The 25,286-nt window shown below is 46.0% G+C and overlaps 2 protein-coding genes across 8 annotated transcripts; both read left to right on the top strand.

Annotated features, from left to right (window-relative positions):
* Positions 1-4,895: 4,895 nt before the first annotated feature.
* Positions 4,896-10,366, top strand: LOC127008069 (U-scoloptoxin(01)-Er1a-like). Of its 6 annotated transcripts, none has more exons than XM_050879609.1 (5): positions 4,896-4,920; positions 5,179-5,222; positions 6,883-6,965; positions 7,242-7,394; positions 8,772-10,366. In XM_050879609.1, coding segments are annotated over exons 2-5 (411 nt in total). In that variant the 5' UTR covers positions 4,896-4,920; positions 5,179-5,221; the 3' UTR covers positions 8,946-10,366. The 6 variants fall into 6 exon arrangements, with proteins under 6 accessions (XP_050735566.1, XP_050735565.1, XP_050735568.1 ...); XM_050879608.1 differs by lacking the exon at positions 4,896-4,920 and adding an exon at positions 4,949-4,997; XM_050879611.1 differs by lacking the exon at positions 4,896-4,920 and adding an exon at positions 4,964-4,983.
* Positions 10,367-10,970: 604 nt separating this feature from the next.
* LOC127008068 (small subunit processome component 20 homolog) lies at positions 10,971-24,936 on the top strand. Of its 2 annotated transcripts, XM_050879607.1 has the most exons (4): positions 10,989-11,134; positions 11,981-12,137; positions 13,293-13,523; positions 15,673-24,936. In XM_050879607.1, the coding sequence occupies exons 3-4, from the start codon at positions 13,308-13,310 to the stop codon at positions 24,460-24,462; spliced, it is 9,006 nt and encodes a 3,001-aa protein (XP_050735564.1). In that variant the 5' UTR covers positions 10,989-11,134; positions 11,981-12,137; positions 13,293-13,307; the 3' UTR covers positions 24,463-24,936. The 2 variants fall into 2 exon arrangements, with proteins under 2 accessions (XP_050735563.1, XP_050735564.1); XM_050879606.1 differs by lacking the exon at positions 11,981-12,137 and having other exon boundaries at positions 10,971-11,134; positions 15,673-24,935.
* The last annotated feature ends 350 nt before the right edge of the window (positions 24,937-25,286 follow it).

Consider the following 25,286-nt stretch of genomic DNA (forward strand, 5'->3'; position numbering starts at 1 on the left):
CTTCTCTCTCAAACTTCTCTCTCTCCTCTCATACTTTTTTTTTTTTCCCTCTCTTGTGTTCTCTCTCTCTCTCTCTCTCTCTCTCTGCCATGAGAAACCCACATACATATATAACTGGTTGCGCAAACATCCCAGGTTAACTCTATTTACATGGGGAAAAATACCATTGCAATTCTAGTACATTTCGGGCCATTACATCCGGGCCTCCATAAGGCGATATTTTACCCCCACAGTATGATTAGGGGACAAAATAGATGTCCCTCAAGCATATAGTAGAAAGGCCCTGGTATCTGAAGGTAAAAGGAAAAGCATTTATCATAACGTACGTGCCAGCTGGATGGTAGCCTAACTGCGTGTTGGCGTAACCAACGCGTCTGGGAGAATATTGCCTAGTCCCTAGTAGAAACTTTTCCTGAATCAACCAAACCACACCAATAGCCTGACCGATAGTAACGTACCGCTTGTAGGATAACAGCCTACTGCGTGTTGGATGGTAACCTATTTTCCTCGTTGAAACTGTCTAAACTAGCAAAAAAACATCAGCAACCTAATAAATCGTTGCCTGCTACATGATAGATGGTAGCCTATAACTAAGTGTTAAATGGTAACAACTGCGTGTTAGATAGTAGGCTATCCGCCACGTTGAAAATATTTATATACTTTGAGTAACATATCTATGTGCAAAATATGAACTTCCAAAAAATATCACAGAATCGCTTCATTTATAGTCCATCGACTCTAACTTTATATATATATATATATATATATATATATATATATATATATATATATATATATATATATATAACTTGACCCCATTGTTTACAGATCTAGCGATGACCAGGGTCCAGAGAAATTCTCTGGACCCTGGCGATGACCTGCAAATGGCGATCTGTCTCACTGTTAGTCTGTACGTTATCTATTTATGAAATATATATACATTCATAATACGACTGCATGGTGTTGTGAATGGCTTGGGATTAGAGGGAAAGACAACGACTCAAATAACCTTCCATATCAACGTGGATCATGCAACGTTGCCGCCTGACGGACCTTTAGCTGGCGCCAGGCCGCAACATTCAGCATTACGCCACAGTGGACAACTCAAGTAGATCTTATTTTCGCGCCTTGCACAGCCATGCAAAAGAGAGAGAGAGAGAGAGAGATAGCGACCCTCTCTGAAGAGGGTAATGGAGTGATGTGGCACCAGCGTGGTCTCGTGAGGAATCCCTGAGTCGCGCCCAAAGGCTCAAGTTAAAATCGGTGTGTGCGTTTACTCCACCATTAGCCTGACCTTCACAGCCCTTCCCACTACCCGTGTTTTATATTGGCTGGAGTGGAGGATTAATGCATTTGCTACTCAATAACACTACTTATAGACGTTGTATACGTATATGATGTACCGGTAAAACTAGAGAAGAAAAACAACATAAGAGATCTTGGTAAAACTGCAGGTCTATATAATCCTTCTCACTTTCTTACTTTTAACAAGCTACGTCGTGCAGAATAAAAAAAAATCTTACCTTTAACTCCTGGGAAACGTCTGCCGTGATGATTCTTGTTTTGCGCCATTAGTAGGCTAGTCACAAAGTTTCTCCCTGAGGTTAAATGCTCTCTAATCCTGTCACGAACACTGATAATTAAAATAATCCATCGCCACGAACACTGATAATTAAAATAATTCATGCCCACGAACACTGATAATTAAAATAATCCATGCCCACGAACACTGATAATTAAAATAATCCATCGCCACGAACACTGATAATTAAAATAATTCATGCCCACGAACACTGATAATTAAAATAATCCATGCCCACGAACACTGATAATTAAAATAATCCATGCCCACGAACACTGATAATTAAAATAATCCATGCCCACGAACACTGATAATTAAAATAATCCATGCCCACGAACACTGATAATTAAAATAATCCATGCCCACGAACACTGATAATTAAAATAATCCATGCCCACGAACACTGATAATAATCCATGCCCACGAACACTGATAATTAAAATAATCTATGCCCACGAACACTAATAATAATCCATGCCCACGAACACTGATAATTAAAATAATCTATGCCCACGAACACTGATAATTAAAATAATCCATGCCCACGAACACTGATAATTAAAATAATCTATGCCCACGAACACTAATAATAATCCATGCCCACGAACACTGATAACCCGTGCATGATCTCGTTCACTGTTTTGTTTCGTCACGGCCGCTGACAACACGTGTTCTTCGGTCTGCTGCTCGGTGCCATCACGAGCACTGTTATAATCACGTAGGGGCCGCCGAGGGCCATGATGTTTACAACTTTACAGGCGGGTGGTGCCACCTGGGGGAGGCAGACCGGGGCTGGGAGGAGAACGGGGCAAGCAGCGTCACCAGGTTGTCGTACTTACCACATAATAATTATCGTTTCCTAGCCAAAACAGTTACACCCACACAACTTACGATATCCAGTCATACTTGACTTTAGAACGTTAACTGCTGATGCTTCTCTTTTAAAGTAGAAAGGATGCATACGTTCCTAAACCTTATATAATAATCGTATTTTGAAGTGATTGTCGCACATCGAGGCACTTCGTCACGCTGGTGCTGCCATCATGAGGGCGTTCTCCACAACCCAATGACATCAAATAAGGCGCATAAAGAGGCTCATCTTTACTTAGTCTTCATGGGTGCAGTGTTGGTGTCAGGTCAGGTCACCACAACACATCACAGATCAAGGACTACAGCATACCTTGACTCATTGGCGCTGGCCCTTTGCACTGAAGCTTGACTTGATGGTTCACTGTCAGTTTCACATGTTTCGAGCTTCAGCAAAATAGGTGAAAATGACTAGTGAGGTGTGTCTCTCACTATATATTATAACTTATATGAACGCTTACGTTTGCTCTTCTTTGAGAGGTAGTGTCTGTCAGGCTCGATCTACTCCCTTATTGGTCGTAATGTTACGTACAAAAATATCCATTAGAAATTCAAAAGGACAACGCACACCACATAGCCATTTTTATATACCTATCGACTATTACTACCACTACTACTACTACTACTACTACTACTACTACTACTACTACTACTACTGAAAGAAGAGAATACGTACATTTTACCTTCCATAAGCATTTTTCCAAAATTCTCTTCACAGTTTTCTCCCCTCCTTCTACCTCCTACCTCCGTTAGAACAACCTCATTCTCTCATACTTTCACGCTGCCTCAGGCATTATGTTCATTATATGGCAAATTACCTCCTTCATAATAAAAAAATATATAACAAAGATTTAGCACGTATATATATATATATATATATATATATATATATATATATATATATATATATATATAGAGAGAGAGAGAGAGAGAGAGAGAGAGAGAGAGAGAGAGAGAGAGAGAGACGTGCCAAATCTTCGTTATATCTTTTTTTTTATTATGAAGGAGGTAATTTTTCAGTTTCCAGAGCAGAAATGAAATCATCGCACCACAAAGCCTCTTCGACACATGTCATTTTGAGGTAAGAGCTGAAAGTCAGGGAGCTAACTATCCAGAATTACACTCTCTTCAAGATGGCGGAGCAAGGCCAACACCCACCCCGCGCCCTGCCACCCCGCGTTTCCATAAACCACAGAGCCCTACGTAAACCTAACGGATACTAAGGGTGTTTTAGAAGTATGTGATTTTTCTCTCCATAGATCTTCAAAAAGACGTGTCGAATGGAGTACGTTGTGTGCTGATTCTGTTTCTACTTTCAAAACTGTAAAGAAAAAAAAATATATATATATATATATATATATATATATATATATATATATATATATATATATATATATATAAATGAAAGGGACCTATTATAGAAACGAAGCTTAATCACACACACACACACACACACACACACACACCACGCCCACCGCCTGCCTCCCCTTCCCTCGCCAGCACTCACAGCAGTAGGTCAAGGTGACCAGGTTTCATCACGAAGGAAACTAAATTAGACCCGCTGGAGAAACAATGATGATAGCAATAATGATAATAATAATAATGATACTACTACTACTACTACTACTACTACTACTACTAATAATAATAATAATAATAATAATAATAATAATAATAATAATAATAATAATAATAATAATAATAATAATAATAATAATAATAATAATAATAATAATAATAATAATAATAATAATAATAATAATAATAATGATAATAATAATAATAATAATAATAATAATAATAATAATAATAATAAGAAGAAGAAGAAGAAGAAGAAGAAGAAGAAGAAGAAGAAGAAGAAGACGAAAAAGAAAGTGAAAAATGAGGAAGAAGAAAGAAAAACAAAAAGATAACAAAAAGAGAAAGAAAAAGAGAAAGAAGAGAAATGTAGATGAAGAAGAAGAAAAAGAAGAAAAAAAGAAGAGAAGAGGAAGAATTAAGAAGTCAAAGAACTAATATTAAAAAAAAAAGAATATTCGTAACTCTATATCAACTCGTACCAACCAACATTCCCTTACTCATTCTCTTTCCCTTCAGCTACCATCATTACCACCATCATCACCATTTATATCATCATTCCTCACCGCCAGCGCCTCGCCAAATTCACGTTTTCCTTCTTAACTCTCGAGGGCGGACTCAGGCAGATTACTGAGCCGAGAGTGAAAGTTCCCAGAGCGCCCCACCACCACCTCCACCAGCTCACTCACCTTGACCCTGTAAGTTTCCCTCTCTCGTTCGCATCTCACTTTCTACTGTTATTTGGATATTCTATGACTAAGTGCGTTATCCAATGGCTCTCGTATGGGTTAGCAGAGGGCAGCAAGGAAGATACGTGGGCGTGGTGATATGTTTTAATCTTCTTTCGCTGTCATCTGTCGTGGTCTTTGTGATTCTCTGTGTTGGGGTGAAAGGTATTTTTAAAGCGGGTCTTCTCCCAGCTGATTTCAGTCTCTCTTTGGACGTGAGGGAGTAAGGTGCTGTGGAAGGGGTCTGTCCGTGTGTGTGTGTGTGTGTGTGGGTGTGGGTGTTTGTGTGTGTGTGTTTAAATAAGCTTGTACATTTTGTCTTTGTATAAGTTCATCCTATCATAGACAGTGTTTATTCATGAAATGTGTGTGTGTGTGTGTGTGTGTGTGTGTGTGTGTGTAATATATTTTTATGTGTTTCAGGTTCATTCTTTAGGTGATTAGAGTTTCCGGAATCCATCTCAACAGTGAGTATTATTGTTTCTGTTGTTGTTGTTGTTGTTATTATTGTTATTATTATTATTATTATTATTATTATTATTATTATTAGTAGTAGTAGTAGTAGTAGTAGTATAGTAGTAGTAGTAGTAATAGTAGGTAGTAGTAGAAGTAGTAGTAGCACCAGCAGGAGCACCAGTAATGCAGTTCAAGGGCAAGGTGTGTGATTTACTTTTGCTGTCAGGTCAAGGCCACACCACCACAACAGGATCCCCGTGCTCTAAAGTTCTCTATACTTCCAAGTGATCTATTCCCTTATACACAAATTAGTAGGTCAAGGAGCACACACAAATATTTAACTGGCCTAAACACTAAACAGCCGAGACTTCACAGCATTGGACGGCGGGAGTTTGTCGTCATGGTCCGTACATTTCAACATCCCAAACGTTACAACACGAGAAAAAAAGGGAAGGAATACATGCGTCACCCATTCTGTTGCTAAAGAGAAATCATTAGTTAGGTAAGTAGGTATATAGGTTGGTAGGTAGCACCGTTTCCAGATTATCGTTCTCAGAGCATAGTATTTACCTGCTTCTGACGCATAACTATAGCCAAGAAACATCAGGAATTAACTATTTTAACGATAAATATAAATGAATCTCGTTATTGGGGACCAGGAGACAGTTTTGGGGTCGGAAGTCGGTAAATATAAGAGGCTGAGTACGACAATCTGGCAACGTTGGTAGGTAGGAAGGTAGGTATGTTGGTAGGTAGGCAGGTAAATAGAAGAATTAGTAGTAGGAAGAGAATGAGGTGTAAAGTTGGGTGCATACGGTATAGCGGCGTGAGGCTGTGGTACTCATCTCCGTGCTATTGTCCTTTGAGCCAGTTGTGGGAAGAACCCATTACCGCGGGACACAAGCAAAGGTGAAGTCCGGGATTGCCACAGTTTACCTCCCCCAGGTTTCCCCAGGTTATCGACCAGCCCCAAAAGGAGGTGAACCGTTTAATGAGCTACACGCTGACTGTCCGGGCCGGAATTCGAACCCGAGCCCACGGATTCATAGCTTGACACGCTAACCACTGCTCCAGGAGGCGGGGAGGTGGCGGAGGAGTAGTAATAGATTATTTGTTATTGTTGTCGTTTTTATTATTATTATCATTATTATTATTATTATTATTATTATTATTATTATTATTATTATTACTATTATTATTATTATTAGATTACCTTTTATCATCATTAATTCAAATACTACTGGTGCTACTATTACCTCTACAACAACAACAACAACAACAACGACAACAACAACTACTACTACTACTACTACTACTATACCACGCAGCTTTAGTGCAAGTCAGAACTCTATTTCTATTCATAGCAAGACATAACTTTCAAATGGAGATATAGTTAGATATTTTTTTTTTTTTTACTTTCTTATAGAAAATTTTCAGTAAATGTTCTAAGTTTAAAGTATACCGCCAAATTTGACAAGCATTAATTGAATACAGACAGACTCACGAGCCCTCCAGAGACAAAGAAGTTTAGTTTAAAATTTTTACTTAATTTATATAGGATTATTTTGTTGCTGTTTGTGTTGATACATTAACTGTACACTGTACAGGTTGTCGTATATTGTGAAATAAAGATAAATTGATTGACTAATGCTATTATCACATTGTCTACAGTGTGGCGGAGGATCGCGGTGATGATGGTGGTGATGGTGGTGATGGTGATGGAAGTCTCCAGCAGAAGCCCCAGCTATCAGGAGGTGAGTCTCTCTCTCTCTCTCTCTCTCTCTCTCTCTCTCTTACCTTCTATTTCCTTCCCTTTCCCTTTCTCTTTCAACCTTCTCAGTATTACGTCCTCTGTCTCCTCTACCTCCACCCCCCCCCCTTTTCCGTTTCTCCTCCTCCTCCTGCTACACCTACTTCTATACTTACTCCTACATCTATACTCCTCCTCCTCCTACTACTACTACTACTACTACTACTACTACTACTACTACTGCCTATCACCCTCTCCCTTCTTCCCCATTCCCCAACAGCCCTGCGAGGTGACGGACGAGGATGGGGATGGGGACTGCTTCTGGGGCGTGGCTGGGGTCGACTACCCAATCTACCCCAGCGTCCCCAAGACTTCCTTCACCTGCGATGACCATATACCTGGGATCTACGCCGATACTGAAGCGTCCTGCCAGGTGTGTGTGTGTGTGTGTGTGAGAGAGAGAGAGAGAGAGAGAGAGAGAGAGAGAGAGAGAGAGAGAGAGAGAGAGAGAGAGAGAGAGAGAGAGAGAGAGAGAGAGAGAGAGAGAGAGTAATACCGAGAAGGATGGAAAAGAAAGGGAAAGGGAAGGAAATGGATGGTATGAGAGAGAGAGAGAGAGAGAGAGAGAGAGAGAGAGAGAGAGAGAGAGAGAGAGAGAGAGAGAGAGAGAGAACAGCTAGCATTCACCGCCCATTCAAACTCCCCTTTCTTTCGTAATCAGAGAAAAAAACAGGTGTAGGCGGATTAATAATACTGACAATTGTTAACGTGTTATTATTAGGGTTTTTTTTATTATTTTTTTTAGTTATGGTGGTGATAAGAATAAATAGGAATATGTGCTGTTGGTAATAAGGAGGAAGAAGAAACAAAAGAAAGAAAGAAAGAAAGAAAAAGGAAAATGAAGAAAGTATGAATGAAAGAGAGAGAAAGTAAGAAAAAAAGAGAAAAGGATGAGAGAAAGTAAAAAAAAAGAAGAAAGAGAGAAAGAAAGAAGGAAAAAAGAAAGAAAGAACAAGGAGGAGGAGGAAGAAGAAAAAACAGAGGCAAAAGAAGAAAGAACAAAGAAAAAGAGGAAAGCGAATGACCTGTAATTTCATCCCACGTTTCTCCATGTTGGGTATCTGTGTCATCCCGGTGTTGCGTATGCTTGCCTGTCTGCCTGTGAAAGCGATGTGAAAGGGACGAGTGAGGGGGGCTGAGGAGGTGACTGGTGGCCTGATGAATCGGACGGAATGAGAGCGGGAATATAGGGTAGAAACTTAATGATATTCCCGCAAGAGTGCATGGAAGAAGACAGGTATAGGTGAACTCTTGCTGTAGGAGTATATGAAGATGAGGTACTGTAGAAGCGATTGTTGTATTGGTGAGATCGAAAGAATATGAGTGGGGAGAATGGGCATTTGGGTAGTACATACGTTCACGATATCGCCGCAAGGTGGACGAATTCTTGCTTTAGGAATATGAAGATGAGGAAATGATGAAGTAATTGGTGCCCTAATCAGACGGACACAATATGACAGCAGGAATATAGGGTAGAAAGTTCACAATATTGCCGAAAGAGTAGAAGAAAGGTGAACAATGGGCGAAATCTTGCTTAATCAAATTCGGGAATATGGAGATGAAGAACAGAACTGATTGTTGTTCTAGTCAGACAACAGAATATGAGCGTGTGTATGTTAGGAAGTCGATGATTTTGCCGCGAGAATGAAAACGAAGACAGATTGACGAACTCTTGCATTAGGAATAAGGATAGGCGCCTCAGCTCTTCTTCCTCGCCTTCTGCTGTAACTTTCCTCGTGTCCCTCCGCAGGTGTACCACATGTGCCAGAGGAAGGGCGAGATAGACTCCTTCCTGTGCCCCAACGGGACACTCTTCCACCAGGAGTACTTCATCTGCGACCTGTGGTTCAACGTGGACTGCGGCCGTGCAGAGGACTTCTACCACCTCAACAACGATATCTACAAGAAGCCTAGCTATGATTAGATTGCCATTACTATTACCATTATTATCAATAGTATTATGTTCCTTCGATTTTCAGTCAATGGCAGTCACACATCTCAGTAAATTACGTTGTGGCAGCGTCTTTTGGAGAATCTTGCCGCTATTTACATGTTCGTTGTGAAGCAACTAAAAACTGATAGTGGTCTACTACTACTACTACTACTACAATCATTTTTTTACACTTTCCATTATAACAGAGATTCTATAAATGCTAAACAGGCAGCATTTCATATATATATATATATATATATATATATATATATATATATATATATATATATATATATATATATATATATATATATATATATATATATATATATTTTGAATCGCTCATAATTACTGTTTTTTACTGTGATTGTAGGTTGTGCTAGTAATTTTGCAATTCCCGTTAAATCATTTAACTCAACTAAGTTTTTTTAGGAACTTTTCTATTTGTGTTCCTTTAATTTAATCATTTAGTAATTACTGTGATTTTCTAGTCTTTTTAAATACTACTTTGATTAGTGCGCAAATCTCATGTGAGTGTGTTGCCTTTCCGTGGCATTCTACAAACCTTGTCTTATCCAGGAGAACGATCTTTACCTACTTGTTTTGAGTCTTAAGAAAAACAGAGTATGCACCACACACAGCACCAAGCTCTCGATAAGACGATTCAGTTACCGCAGAATGCCGCGGATCTTTCCTTTATACTTGTAGCTATTTCACTAATAACACCAGCTGTGATAACTCTTTGGTTTCATCATTCTGAAATTGTTCTAGTTCCCCTTAGTTTGTATTTGTAATGTGCAGGATATTTGCTCTGTTGTAGTAAGAGTGTAGGAGTATCTGCAGTTTCGTTATTATTATTATTATTATTATTATTATTATTATTATTATTATTATTATTATTATTATTATTATTATTATTATTATTATTATTATTCTCTTTTATCCATTACTTTGTATTTGTAATGGGCAGATTATTTGCTCTACTATGGCAAGTGTTTGTGAATAACTACAATTCATTTATTTGTATTCTTACCATTATTATTATTATTATTATTATTATTATTATTATTATTATTATTATTATTATTATTATTATTATTATTATTATTATTATTATTCACAGTAGTTATTACCTTCATTCCTATTCTTATTATATCATTGTAACCTTTCATAGTCCGTTAACTTTACTTATAGCTATAGCCGGGAATAATTTCGTAGTTCTTGTAATCTACTGTGTAACCCTTATTGTATGCAAGCCCTTGGCGGCGGCTCCGCGGTGGCCACGTTACCACTAATATTAGGGTAGATTAGGCGAGCATGTGAGCTATCTCATCTGTAATCGTAACTTATTTATTTTATTTATTGTATAAGTGTGTGTGTGTGTGTGTGTGTGTGTGTGTGTGTGTGTGTGATAACTCTTACAAAACTATACTCTCTCTCTCTCTCTCTCTCTCTCTCTCTCTCTCTCTCTCTCTCTCTCTCTCTCTCTCCACACGAATAAATGACTGAGTATTTGCAATTATAATCACGCACACAAAAAGGCAATATCATTCAACCTTTATAGATAATAGATGGGAGAAGACATTGGAAAATTAAGAGAGGACTGTGAAAGGAATTAAAGTGGAAAGAAAGGAATGAGGCAGATGGAGGAGGAGGAGGAAAAGGATGAGAGATGGAAAGGGTTGATGAGATAGAGTAGGGCACGTTAAAGAATGGAACACGAGGAGGAAGGTATTATTAGAAAGAGGAGAGGAAAAGAGAGGCTTGATGTAGTATGTATAAATGGTGAAGATAAAAGGAAATAGAATTATAAGAGAGAGCAGAGAGGAGGGAAGGAAACGTAAACCTAAAAATGAAAAGATATATAGTAGAGCCTGAAGCACACACCATAAAGTTTATAGACAAGATACACCAAAAGCTACAAATAGTCCACAATAAAAGTTAATAGTTATCAACATTTATTCGTGAGGCATTTACGATGTCCAAGTATAAAATATGGAAGGTTTAAGTAAATATTTATCTGTGGGGTCCCTGAGTGGCTGGGTGGTAAACAACAACACGTGCAAACCTGCTGTGCCGCCGCCTCGCCGCCCTCCACGATACATTTTTCCTCCTCGGCCGCCCTGCACCCCGCGTACCCGATGAAGGTGGCCACTCTGGAGCACACTTAGTGACCGCAGGTAAGTGTTGCGCGTGCTGGGCTCAGTCAAGGCGAAGTGTGCCGGGAAATATGGCAGGAAAATTTATCGTCCAGTCAGCCACTATAGTATGTTCTCCGGCCTGCACCAGCGCGTCACACCCACCCGTTAGCCCGCTGTTCTTCCACATCGTATTATGTCGTCGTGGTTAAGATTGATATTGCAACAAAGATGTTACCTAGCGTCTGACAGTGTGTAGATTCAGGTCTAACATCTTGAATTGAGTGTTAGGTAACGATGAGTTTTAGGCCGCTCTTAGGTTTCGTGAGGAGATAGTATGGATAATATTCACGAAAGCGTAGCTTCCTCTGGCGGTGGCCGCGGCGGCGGTCCAGCCGGTGTTGCGAGAAATACCTCGCAGAAATGTCGCATATACATGGGGGGGGTCCAGAGGGGCTGTGCCCCCCCTGGTTAGGAGGTTATGTAAAGTTCGGTTGGAGTATTTTAGGTACGCTCCCCCACCCAAAACCCTCGATTTCCCACGGGTGTCCAAGTTGAACCACTGTACGAGCTATTTTGCGGCTGCGGCGGCGGGTCCACAAAAGGCATTGAAAAGTCAATCATTTAGTGATTTCCGGAGAAAAATACTATCTCCATGATAAACAGCACCATATTTTGTCCAGAAATAAGCAGTCAGCATCTCAAAATTAGTAGGCTACACTTTTGTGAATATTCCCCGACAGTTTGGTTCAAATCTGTGAATCGAAATCGTATCAGCACACACTGGAACTTCTTCAGTATCTTTTATTTTGAGAAATTTAAAATGTTGGTTAATGTTCGTTAGAGGTCTCTCAAAGATTTCACTGATTCCCCATTCTAATTTTACAGGTGTGTTATGCACCTATACGGGTGCCCTGCGTATCATTAATCCAGATCCAGATCCAGCTCTCTCACAGTTGGGTCGCACCTCAAAATGTAGTGCATCGTGCCACCAGCTGCAGGGTTACTAAAAATCATCTCAATTTTATTCTCAACACCCTGAATTGTGCGTAAGAACTCATTGCGGTTTAAGATGGTCTCCTTTATTTTTTCCCTGGTCTCCTCTTTATGCACATTGCATATCATGATCTTTGGTTTCATCTTTCCAACACTCTTGGTACTAATTTGCTCAACAGACTCCAATTTTTGAGCAGCCTCATCCCTTCTGTTCTCATTGTCAAAGTTCATGACAATATTACCTCCATTTGTGAATCTTGAATCAGTTATTTGAATGCCATTCAATGCCTGGGAGTCTTCATCCTTCATGTCTGTTGCCTTCTTTCCCTGGGTAGAAACTTTCACAACTAGGAGATTCTTCTTCACTTTCCTGCCTCTTCGCCACCTCAGTCCAACTGGATTCAGTATGCTCAGCACGAATCGTGTCAACAACTGATCCTAGCTCCTCATGCACCTTCTCAGCCCTTGATTCAACCTCATCTTTAACCACAGATATTTCTTTAGATATTTTTTGTTTGAATTTGTCCAATTTTTCCACAATGCTGGTAGCCAGAGATGCTTTATGGAGGCATGGGGTGCATATCCAATTTATTTTGGGTATATTATCCTGCTTGATCCCAGTCAAATTAGCACACTTCACATGACCACCTAGGACACAAACAGCATCCAATCCACTTCTTGCCTGAGAATTCCACACAAACATAGCACAAATCCCCCAGTCCCTTGGCCCTGACAGCCATGTCGACACTTTCTGTGTGGAGCTAGACGCAACACACATTCACTCAGGACCACGACCACTCACTCACCCCTCTCAGTAAAAATGACAACTCATGAGAAACATCCAACGGACTATATAATATATACCTACAACATATCAAAGTCTATCAAATAAAATAGTTAATTTCATGGAGATGCTAAAGCGAAGGAATTTAATATTGTGTACTTTCGTTTAATGGAAGAATGTGAAGTCGAGTGGGAGGAGGACAAGAGGGTGGCATGAGTAATATTGACTATCTCACAGCACGATCCCCACAAAACATCCTGAAATAATGCCACAAAGTACAAACCTACCACCACCACTTGACCTTTTACAACCTACTAGGATGTTGCTGATACCATGAATTACAGCATACAACACTGCCTTAAAACTAGAACATCAGCTGCACCACTATCACCATCACTTACCTGTTTTCACCACCCACAGAGTGCCACAGAGACCATGAAGTACCACAATGCCACAACCCCACAGCGGCAGGCCCACCGCGCCACCAACACCTTCACCTTCCGCGGCTTCGGAGAAAAGGTGCGCAGCCTGAGGGTCTCCGGCAGCAAGTTCCTCCTGCGCCGCCCCACCACTGACGAGGGAGAGGAGGCGACCTTCCTCCACCAGGCGCTGCTCAAGGCCAGGGAGCTCAACCTTACACAAGCTTTCCAGGTGGGTACAGGGAGCTTGGTGGAAATAGTGAGGAATGATTTATTATTTTTTTTATTTTAACCTATAATTGCTCTACAGTAAGTTTGTCAAGAAGCACCTCCCACTCTTCCAAAGCTACGGGAGCAGATTGGGGGCTGAAAGGAGGCTAGAGTTAGGAGTCAATGATGCTATGAAAGGAGGGCGAGGGAGGGGACAGGGCCATTGGACAACTTAAAGTGCAGTGACTGTAGTTGTAGTATACATTATTAGCGTTAGTCTTGCACTATTTCTGCCTCCGCATCTGTGAGTGGTGACTGGTGTAGTTTTCCACATGGGTGTATGGGTGTGGAGCAGCCTGGGTATTCCAACAACAGGGGAATGAGCTTTCTCAGTGTACCAGGAAAGTTGTATGAAAGGTTACTGCATGAGAGCATGGTGAAAATACCCCTAAGAATTGTAAGTGATGAGCAAGGGGTATTTAGGAAAGGGAAGGGGTGTGGACCAGTCTTTTGCACTGAAGATAATTGTTAGAAAGTTGCTAAAGAAGAGTAGGAAGTTGTTTGCAGTTTCCATGGGTTTTAAGAGGGCTTATGACAGGGTTAACAAGAAGAGTTGTGTGATATTTTGAGATTATATGGTGTAGGAGGGTGTTTATTTGAAAGGATGCGATGTGATGCCTCCATGCGCATGAATGGGGAGCCGAGTGAGAGTTTGGGTACTGGTGTGGTTGTAAATGTTGCCCTGTTGTGTAGTAGTTATAGTCCCCAGCTAAAAGTCTGCATGCCTGAGTTCAAATCTCAATTTGGGCATTCAAAAGGCGGTCCACCCAGTTGTTCATTCTCCCTTTTGGCCTTGTCGATAAATGGGTGCCTTGGGGAAAACTTGAGGAAGGTGTACTGTGGTACCTAACCCGTATGTCACGCTGGCCCTGTGTCTCAGGGTAATGGGATCCTACCCATCATGGGCTCAGGCACCGATGCCGTTCTCTGCTATAGCGTTTGCCCCCAACCTTATCTTTTATTTGTGAGTGTAGGGCATGGGTGTGTGGTTTGACTATGGCTATTTAATATTTAAAGGGACTGATACAGGTAGATAGGGAAAAATTAGGGCCCAGTAATGTGATATAATGGGTTCATACAATGAAATTTTGTATAGTGAAAGGATTTCTAGCATGTAATTTATTTGTAATGTGGAGGTTACCTGTACTTTCCTTTTTTATATGAATGGCATGGAGTTAATTACTTTAAAAGTGTATGTGTATTTGTGAAAATCTAAATAGTTATTATAAAAATTGAAACTTTTGTATTCCCCCAAAAATTCTTAACATACAGAGCATATGACATGTATGTTTTTTTCGCATCACATGTCATCCTCCTCTCTTCTCCTTTTTCACACTTTCCTTTTCTATTGCATCACACTATTCATTATTTAAAGCAATCAAAATTTGTACCTTCGCCATATACCGTGCAGGGGTAACCTTTTGGCATTTTCTGAGTGAAAAAGTAAGCGTTACACACTGCAAAATATGGTATATTTCATTCTGGGGACATCTGGGAACTTTTGTGTCAAAAGGAGGTGTTTTGGGTGTTGGCTTCATACCACTAACAATAACCACTAGGCGTACCAAAACCTAACAATCGGGGTATAAGACGCAGGGTGATTTTTTTACTCCTTTTTTTGAAAAAAAATGCCACTTATATGGCAAGAAATACGGTAACATATATCGGAGAAACTTGAGTTAATAATTAAGTTTTGATTCATGCTACCTGGTAATTATTTCAAACGGTAGTTTTATTTGGACATTGTAGTTTCAACCATTCAGCAATAGTGAAACCATTTTAGCAAGTCTATTGAGGTGTTGGCGAGTCCTTTCCTCCCCTCTTCTCTGCCACACAGTCATAATACCTATCTCATCCTCTCATATGTTACCTATAGGTAACATATGAGAGGAAAAAGTAGGTGTTGGGACTGTGTGGTAGAGGAGAGGGGAGGAAAGGACCCGCAGGAGCCAACACCTCAATGGATTTGCTAAAATGGTTTCCCTATAATAGCCAATTTTCTAAGGAAAAAGGGCACCTCCATAGGCAAATGCATTTTAGCCTTGATAAAAAAATAAGCTATTGAACAATGCATTCACCTGCACAGACTAACCCCAGATCACCCACTACAGGATGCACAAAATGACCTTGGTGGTGAAGTTCAGAGCCTGGCCCAGCTGGTGCACCAGGAGCAACAGGTGGCCGACTGCCTGGCCTGTCACCTGGCCCAGCCCGACACCCCAGCCCTGCAGCCTCTTCTGGACATGCTGGTGGCCTTTGCCAGTGACCTGCCGCAGGAGTTCTACCAGCGGCACTTCTACCGCCTGCTGCCAGTGCTCGTGGGTCAGCTGTCATCGCGTGAGCCAGAGCGCCTGGAGGCTGTTTTCCTGTGCATAGCAGCGGTACTGGTTGTGGTGCAGCGGTACCTTCGCACCGACCTGCCCCGTCTGTACCACCAAGAGGGGTATGCCAGTTTGCTGTCACCAGCACACCCTTGGTACATCAATGAGCTGGCAGCACAGACCCTCACCTTTGTGGTGCGGAAGGCCCCAGGACAGCCAGCTTTCCTTCGTGGTGCCCTCATGGGCCTGGGCCGAGGGGAGGGGGGGTCACAGGGGCTGGGCCGGCTTCTGGCAGCAATCATGAAGGCTGATGTGGTGCAGCGGCTGCACAGCACAGCGGGCAGCACACTGGCCACACTCCTTTCCCTGTTGGGGGAGGCCAAGCTTCCTTGTGGCCCAGCACTGGACAGCATTACCTATGCAGTACAACAGGTGGCCCACCACATCACCACCAAACACCCAAACATAGCCACCTGGCAGACTGGTTGGAGTCAGGATTCAGCCCTGGTGTGGCCCACACTCTGGAAGGCAGTGGCTGGCCTGCTGCCCCCAGCAGATGCCCATGCTGTTCAGCATCTGCAGGCAGTGATGCAGGTGGTGCAGGCCTGGGTGAGCTTCAAGCAAGCTGTGCTGGTCACTGATTTGCCAGAGGCTCTTAAGCAATGCATAGCTGTGGCACAGTGCCAGATGCCAGAAGAGGTTGGTACTATTGTATGTGACACTGTGACTGTGCTCCTTACCTCACCTCACCATCATTGCCCCAGCACAGTCCTGCACCAGGCCCTGCACAGCCTCTTGGCCTCTCCCCTCACGCACAGCATCAAGATCACCTTTGTCGGCAGCTTGTTTGACCTTGACAGGTTTGATACAGAGGTGCTGCCCGAGGTGCTGCTGTACCTTGATGGCCTCACTAAGTCTACTGTGGGCCAGGACATGCAGCAGGAAGTCTTGGCCACACTGGCCACCCTTGTTTTGAAGAAGCAGCCACCATGTAAGACTGGGGTGGACCTGCCTACTTGGAGACCCTACCCTCTTAGTTTCTCCAAGGCAGAGGATCCCATTCCTGCACTCATTGAGGACAGAATTCGGGCTGGCCTGGAGGAGGATCTTTCCAACCTGGAGGAAGTGGCCCTGTGCCTTATAGTGGTGGCCCATGTGTCACCACTGGACCATCAGGAGCTGGCCCCCTACCTCAGCTGGGCATTGTCGCTGCTGCTGGACACACTCACTGATGACACTCAGAGGCTGGTGGAGAATGACAGGCCAGCACCTGTTAAGAGGAAGGGGAAGGCAAGGGCAGAGGTCACAGATGCCCTGGATTGCCTTGACCTCAACGTGAAGTGTGACCTGCCGCTGGCCACACGAAGATCACTGGCCATCTTAGGGGTGCTGGTGGAAGCCATGGTGCATATTCTGTCAAGGGAGGACTTCCTTGCCTGCCTCCTGCCACGCCAGCTTCTGGAGGTGGTGAAAAAGCGGCCACAGTACAGGGGCAACACACACTTCCTGCGGGCCATGGATCTCCACCTCACTGTGGCACAGGCTGAGGGTTGCTCTGAAGTCATGAATGAGGAGACTCTAAGGGAAGTGTACAGTATCCTGGGCCCCTGTCTGGCCTCGTCAGAACCCCAGGCAAGGCTGCTGGTGCTCCATACTTTTACTTTGTTCCCTCTAAATCTGCCTCCACCCCCGGAGAATGCAGAGGCTGTGGAGAGTGTATTTGAGGTGATGCTGAAGGCTGAAAGTGTGGCTGTCACGCCCTGGGACTACAAGAACCGTCTACGATACTTGTCCATGATAGACGCTGACCATGTGGCACCACACCTTCCCACTTGTGGTTTCTTCAAGGAAGCACCCCTGCTGCTGCTCCTTGGACAGCTGTACATCAACTTTAAAGACATATGGGAGCCAGCTCTCAAGGCCATTTCTGGCTATGCCCACAGCTTCCCTGACTCTGTCTTCTGGCCACTTTGGTTCTCCCGCCTAACGATCGCCTCACATTTCACCAAACAGCTTCTCCAGGGGAAGGAAGTTGACCCTGACAGCAACCTTGGGCTTGAATTTGATATTTTGGAGGACATTTTTCATCATGTGGCATCCCATGATGGGTTTGCAAAGGTCCCCATCAAGCCAGACCATCTCAATTATCGTAACCTGCTGTGGCGAGCAATGGCAATGTTCCCTGGGGTGTGTGAGGCCAGGAACAGGGACCTGGTGCCTCTGATGTTCACATTCTTGGAGGAGGAGCTGTACCCTGCAGACTGTACCATTGCCCCCACACAGGACCTCACCCTCAGGACACAGGGAGAGGAGGACATAGAGACACCAGAAATTGTAGAAGAAGCACAAGAAGAAGAAAAAGATGAAGTAGAAAAAGAAAAAGAAGAGGAAGAAGAAGACGAAGAAAAAGAACAATCTTCCATAGATAATGAGCAGTCAAGAGAGACACAGTCCAGCCCCTCTGAGGACAAATTATCCTCTCCTCAACCACCTTCCACTCCCTCTACTAAAAAAAGCAAAACCCCTCCCCAGCCCCTGACCACTGCCAGCCTGGTCCAGCCCCGCCGTGCCCCCATCAAGTCTCTCTGTGAACTTCTGACGGTGTTTTCCAAGTTCCACAACCCACGCATGGTGCTGCACACTGACCGCCTGCAGCACACCTACCAGCAGCTGCTGAGCCACCCCCTCCCGGCAGTGCAGCGTCTTGCCCTGGACTGTCTGATGAGCTACGGCCATGCCTACCTCACAGCCTACAAGGAAAGTCTCTACAGCATCCTGGACGACCGCTCCTTCAAGCATGCCCTCACACTCTTCAGCATTGATGGCAGTGAGCAGAGTGTGGAGGAACAGCACCGATCAGCCCTGCTGCCCTGCCTGCTGCGCATACTGTATGGCAAAATGTACCACAAGACTGGGCCCAACACTGCTGGCCGGGCCAAAGTGGCGGCCAGAAAGGCAGTGGTGCTCAGGTTCTTGGCTGGGGCTCGGGAGGCTGAGCTTGACACCTTTCTAGACCTATCCTTTGAGGCCCTGGCACCGCACCTGGAGGGCTCACCAGCGGCGGTGGTGGCTCGCACCCGCACCGATTTGGACCTGCAGAGGGTGGTGCCGCCGAGCCGCCTCCAGAGTGCCCTCACCACGGTGCAAAACTTTGTGGAAAAGATTGGCAACTTGCTGAAAGAGCGTGTGCCTTTCCTGCTGAAGGTGACATTGTATGTGGCCAGCATGACTGACGCTTTGCTGGCCCGGCGGGCCGAGATGAGTCCCCGCCACGTGTCCTTCCTGAAGCACCTGCGTCAGCTGGCCCAGAGGCAGGTGGAGGCCTTCTTCAGGCAGTTTGTGGAGTACTCGTGGTCTGCAGATGAGCTGGAGGCTGTGTTTGAAGCAGCTGTGTGGCCTGGCTTGGAGCGCCTGCCTGATGAAGGCCTCTCCTCTCCCTCTCCACTGCTTGGGCTGTTCCGTTGCTGGGCACAGCATGCCCATTACATGCCCCTTCTTGCCTGGCACCAACCCCAACGCCCCACCCTCACTCCCCTTCCGTACGTGGTGCGGCTGCTGCAGCACCCCAAGTGTGGCAGTGCTGTAGCCACTTCTGTCCTGACCTTAGTGGAGGACCTGCTCACCCTGCCCGACCCAGCCCCAGAGGAGGGCCACACACTACCCCCGAGCCCCCACATGGTGGTGGTGGAGCGCCGGCCAGCCCGGGAGGCTGATGGGGATGAGGGCTTGATGAACTATGGCACGGCCCTCCTCACCCCCCACCTGGACCCCCTCCTGCAAAGCCTAGGCACTCACCTGGCCAAGCTGGGGCAGGGCCAGGCGATGGCTACACGTGACCTCACCATCCTGAGTAGCTTGACACGTTGGGTCACCAGCAAGGATGTGAGCCAAGAGCTGCTGAGCCTCATTGTGCCAGTGTTAGCTAAGCGGCAGGTCAAGAAGGAGGAGAAGGTTGCCCAGCTGCTGGCTGCCTGCTGCCACCTGCTTGGGGTGGTGGATGACCCACAGCAACACCTAAGGCCACTTCTTTCACTGCTGGGGTGGGTGGGCCACCGCCAGGCACGAGAACACCTGTGTCAGGCCCTGAGTGTGCTGGCCAGCCAAGACCCGGCCCTGCAGCAGCTGGCTCTCACTGCCAGTGACCTTAATGCCTGGAGCAGCCGGGCAGTGGAAGAAGTAGACTTTGAGCGCCGGCTGGCCAGGTACCGAGCCCTGACGCCCCTGCTGACCGAGCTGCAGCACATTGACCTTCCACTCAGCCTGCTGCTGGTGCACCACAACATGTTTGTGTTGCAGCAGGAGGAAGACGCAGCGCTGCGGGACGTGGCGGCCCTCTGCCTCACACAGCTGGTGGATGCTTGTGCCCGCCTGCAAGAAACAGAGCAGCCCCTTGCCAAGCAGGTGGTGGTGGACCGCCTCCTGCCCTTGGTGCGCACAGCCCTTCGTGGGGAGCGGGAGGTGGTGCGGCTGGAGGCCATGGCTGTGCTGCGCCACATCGTACACACCTGCTCTGGCCTGCACCCACACCTGACAGACCTGCACCAGCTGGCTGACACCACTGACGAGGACTCGGACTTCTTCAGTAACATGCGGCACATCCAGCGACACCGGCGGGCGAGGGCGCTGACGAGGCTGGTGGACAAGCTGGCGGGCAGCACCCTCACCCTGGCACCACAGACACTGACAGACTACGTGGTGCCGATGGCCTCCGTCTACCTGTTCAAGGATGAGTACGTTAGTGACGAGTACCTGATGGGCAGCTGTGTGGCCACACTGGGGGCTGTGGCCAAGTGCCTTTCCTGGTTCCCCTACCAGAGGCTGCTGCGGTACTACCTGTCCGTGATGCTGAAGGGGGACCTCAAGCACCTACGACTTGGATTGAAGGTACTTGATGCCATCTTGGAGGCTTTTCATGAAGAAGTGGAGGAATGTGCTCTGCCAGGGAGGGCCAGGCTGGCAAAGAGGCAAGGAGAGAGCCGGGCCAGGCAGTGGAAAAAGGGCAAAGGAAAGAAGGGGAAGAAGGAAGGGTTAAGTAAACAATCACTGGAGACTGAGGAGAAGGAAAAGAAAAGTCTACCAGATATAGAAGGAAGTGATAAGGAGCAGAGCAAGGGTGAAGACACCAAAATGGAAGTAGAAGAAGAGGAGAAAGATGAGGAAGAAGAGATGAATGAGGAGGAGGAAGGGGAGGAAGAAGGGAAAAAGGGTAAGGACACAGGAGCCTCCAGTGCCCTCACCCGCCCCCAGAAGGTGTACCGTGCCCTGGTCACCTCCATCATTCCACAATTACAGCGAACACTTGGCAACCGCACAAGGGCAGAAACAGAACACAAATTGAACCGCAGCAAGATCCCGGAGGACGAGGACATCAAGCGCATCCCTCTGGCCTTTGCCCTCATTAAGCTGCTGAAGAAGATGCCTCGTTCTGCCCTCAACGCCAATGTCAACAGCGTCCTCATGAAGCTGATCACATTCCTCAAGTGCAAGGCGGAGGGCATCAGGGAAGAGGCTCGGAACATGCTGGTGAAGGTGATGGTGGAGCTCGGAGGACACTACCTGCCCTGGCTGGTGAATGACCTCCGCAGCATTCTGACCCGAGGCTTCCAGACACACGTCCTCGTCTACACCCTCCATGCCGTGCTCTCCCAGCTGCGGCCGAGCCTTGAGCCGGGCCACGTGGATGCCTGCATGACCCAGCTGGTTGAGGTGTGCAAGGAGGACATCCTTGGCCAGCAGGCAGAAGAGAAGAAGGTCAGCCAGATCACCACCAAAGTGAAGGAAGCACGCAGTGACCGTGGCTATGACATCCTTCGCTTCACGGCTGAGTTCATGTCCGGTGAGGGCCTGAGGGAGGTGGTGCTGCCCCTGAGGGAGGTGTTGGCCCACACGCAGGACAGAGCCATTGTTGCCAAGATGGCCCGTTGTCTGACCCGGGTTGCTGGTGGCCTGGAGCGCAACCAGAATGTGACCATCACGCAGAAGTCAGTGTTTGTGTACGGCATACTGACGGAGAAGCTGCCGGAGCTGACAAATGATGCGGTGCAGAAGCCAAAGAAGGGCAAGATTGAGCGGCCAGATTCCTTCCTTCTCCCTCCTGAGCCAAAGAGAATAAAAGTTGGCCCCAAGACCTCCCTCAAGGCCACAGCACACATCCTGGTGGAGTTTGCCCTTCAGCTCCTCTGCAGCCTCATGCGTCGGGGGCAGCTGCTCCCCTCAGACTCTTCACACGTGGCCCTCCTGGACCCCTATGTGCCTCTCATGACCCGCTGCATCAACTCAGACCACCCGGAGGTCAGCATTCAGACCCTCAAGTGTGTCAATTGGCTGATCAAGTTCCCCCTGCCATCCCTGCAGAAGGAGCTGAAAAAGATATGTGGACAGATGTTCGTGGTCCTGCACAAGTACGCCTCACCTGAGCTGGCCCACGGGAAGCTGTACGACCTAGTGCAGCTCTCCTTCAAGACCCTGGCGGTGGTGGTGCGCAACGTGGAGACTTACATGCTCACGGAGGAGGAGGTGGAGGTGCTGCTGGGGTATGTGTCGGGCAGCTTGGAAGACTCTCGGCAGCAGCAGACAGCTTTCAGCGTCCTGCAGGCGGTGCTGGCCAGGAAGATGGACTCGGCCAGCCTCCATCAGCTGCTGGCCCGAGTGAAGGAGATGAGCATTACGTCACCCCGGCAGTACCCCCTCCAGCAGGCCAGGGTCACCTACCACACCTACCTCCTCACCTACCCCATGAAGCCCCGCCGCATCACCTCAAACATCTTCTTTTTCCTGGACAATATTGCATACCCAGTGGAGGAAGGAAGACTGTCAGCAGCCACCATGATCAGCGCCATTGTGGCCAACTTCCCGGCCAAGCTGATCACCCGCTCCGTGGAGACCAGCTTGTGGTTCAAGGTGTCAGAGCAGCTGATGAAGGAACACTCGCGGGCCATTCGTGCCTTGCTGCATAAGATTCTCAGGGCACTGTTTGAGCGGTCCACACGGAGGGAAATGTTGATAGACTTATGCCTGAAGCTGATGGTGGAGACTGAAGGTGCCACACCTGACTACACAGCCCTCCAGGTGGCCAGCAAGTCCCTCTCTGCCTTCTTGGATGTTCCTGTCAAACTGATGCCTAAGAGCCTCCTGTCTGTGGTCCTCCCAAGGGTGGTGGCCCTCATCCACCCTGCTAGGTACATCACCAATCTTGGTGCTCAGGAGGTCTCGTCAGACATCCAGGCAATGGACACCTCTCTGGTTGCCCTCCTGGAAGTCTTGGGAAAACTGGTGGGGGCCTTCCTGACCCATGCAGAGTGGAGTACGTATGCCAAAGATGAGCTGTGGGAGAATGTACGCAGCCATTTGTCATATCCTCACCTGCATGTGCGCTTGAGTGTGGCATCTTTGGTAGGGCAGCTGCTGGCAGCTCACCCAGTGGAGGGCGAGTCATCCCCTCCCCTGGCAGCTACCCCGGAGCAGGCGAGGGAGCTGGCGGTGGTGCTGTGTGAACTTCTGAGGACGCAGGCCGGCTCAGAGACACAGCTCCTCACTCAGCTGTCTCTAGCAGCCGTGAGGAACTTGATTTACCTGATACGACACTCTGTGAAGGTGCCACTGGGGAAGAGGACGCCCAAGACTGAAGACTGTGATGGCAAGGATGACGAGGAGCAGCATGGGGAGGGAGGGGAGAGTGGGGAAGAAGAGGAAGAGACTGGGGAAAGCATATTGCAGGGGAGAGACACTAAGCATATCATGAATGGAAGAAAACAGGAAAAAGAAAATATGAAAGACAGATTAAAAGGTGGAAGGAAAAGCCAAGTAAACTTCACTCAGACATCAGCCTCCAAGAGAAGAAAAAACAGTGTGGAGAGTGAGGAGGAAGAAGAAAACGAGATGATGGAGCACTCAGATACAGAAGTGGCAACTGAAGATGAAAAAGAACCACATATACAGAATGAACACAAGGATGAAGGAGAGAAAGATCAAATGAAAGGTGAGGAAGAGGAAAAGGATGCTGCAAAGGATAGCAAGTCACTGGTGTCAGCTGCAGTCTGGGTCCTGTATCGTGTTGGAAACATGGCATACGAGGAGCTTAAAGTAGCAGGGTCGGAGCGCACCGTCACTCGAGAGGCCCTCCTGAACCTGATGGCCGGCCTGCTGGTGGTGGCTGGACCCGATGCCAAGGCTCCTCGTCTCCTCACATACATAATCAAGCACTTGGCGAGGGAACTGACGGACGAACACCTGCCAGATGCCTTGAAGGAGAGGACGAGGGAGGTTGCCAACTTGGTGAAGGAGAAAGTGGGTGTGGAGACTTACACAAGACACCTGACAGCTGCCCAGACCGCCCTCGCCAGGAAGAGGCTTGACCGCCGTGCCCATGAGCTCCAGCAGAAGGTGGTCAACCCGCACCTCGCCCATCGCAGGAAGAAGAAGAAGCAGGAGGCGTTGAAGGAGTCCAGGAAGAGGAGGATAGCAGAGAGGAAGGGCAAGAGTGTAAAGGGAGGCAAGGGCAGTAAGGATGGGAAGGCTACCAAGGACAAGGGCAAGAGCAAGAAGCCTACAATGATGGGTGAGGTTCTGGTGAAGGAGTGAGTAAGCCTTCCATTAGTGCTGTCCGAGTTGATTATGACGCCATTGTTTGTTATTTATATATCCGTTATTAGGGCAGATAGGTACATTTTTTTATATCAAAGAAGAATCATAAATGGGTTTTTTTTTTGTCGTTTTTTATTTTTTTATTATTGTTATGTCATTGTCAACAGAGCAAATAGGTACAATTTTTTTTATAATGAAAGAAGAATCATTGATGGTTTCTGTTTTTATTATTATTATTATTATTATCAATTTAAACATACTGTACATAGTTGAATTTTATTACTGATGTCACTAAACTATCATTTCTTTAGCATTGACTTCTATTGTTTCATTGTTAATTTATTGTTTGCTGATGTGGCAATATATAACTGCCTTCTTTTAATTAATGGAGTTGTTATAATTGTAAAAACGTAATAATTATAATTTAACAAAGAGGACAACAGTGGGGAAGGGAGGGAGGGGGGGGGGATGAGGCGTGAAGGAGGAGACTGAAGTGCGGTGATTTGTACAGTCTTTAGGCGTTAAGGGCGAGGCTTTCTGAATAAAAGGAAATGTGAAGACGTGTTGTTATGCCCTGGTCGTTACTATTAGTGTGTGTGTGTGACTGAGTGTGAGAGTGAGTGAGTAAGAGAGTGTGTGAGAATGAGTGAGTGAGTGTGTGTGTGTGTGAGAGAGAGAGAGAGAGAGAGAGAGCGTACCGTAATATTAATTTCATGCAGACTTATTCCACGTACAGTAGAGAGCGCTGTCCTACTCCGCTCCCCTTTAGGCAAGTGTAACAAGTGTCGAATGTTTTCACCACGAGCACTGGTGATATCTTG

Source organism: Eriocheir sinensis, chromosome 37 (assembly GCF_024679095.1).
Source record: "Eriocheir sinensis breed Jianghai 21 chromosome 37, ASM2467909v1, whole genome shotgun sequence".
NCBI lineage: Eukaryota > Metazoa > Arthropoda > Malacostraca > Decapoda > Varunidae > Eriocheir > Eriocheir sinensis.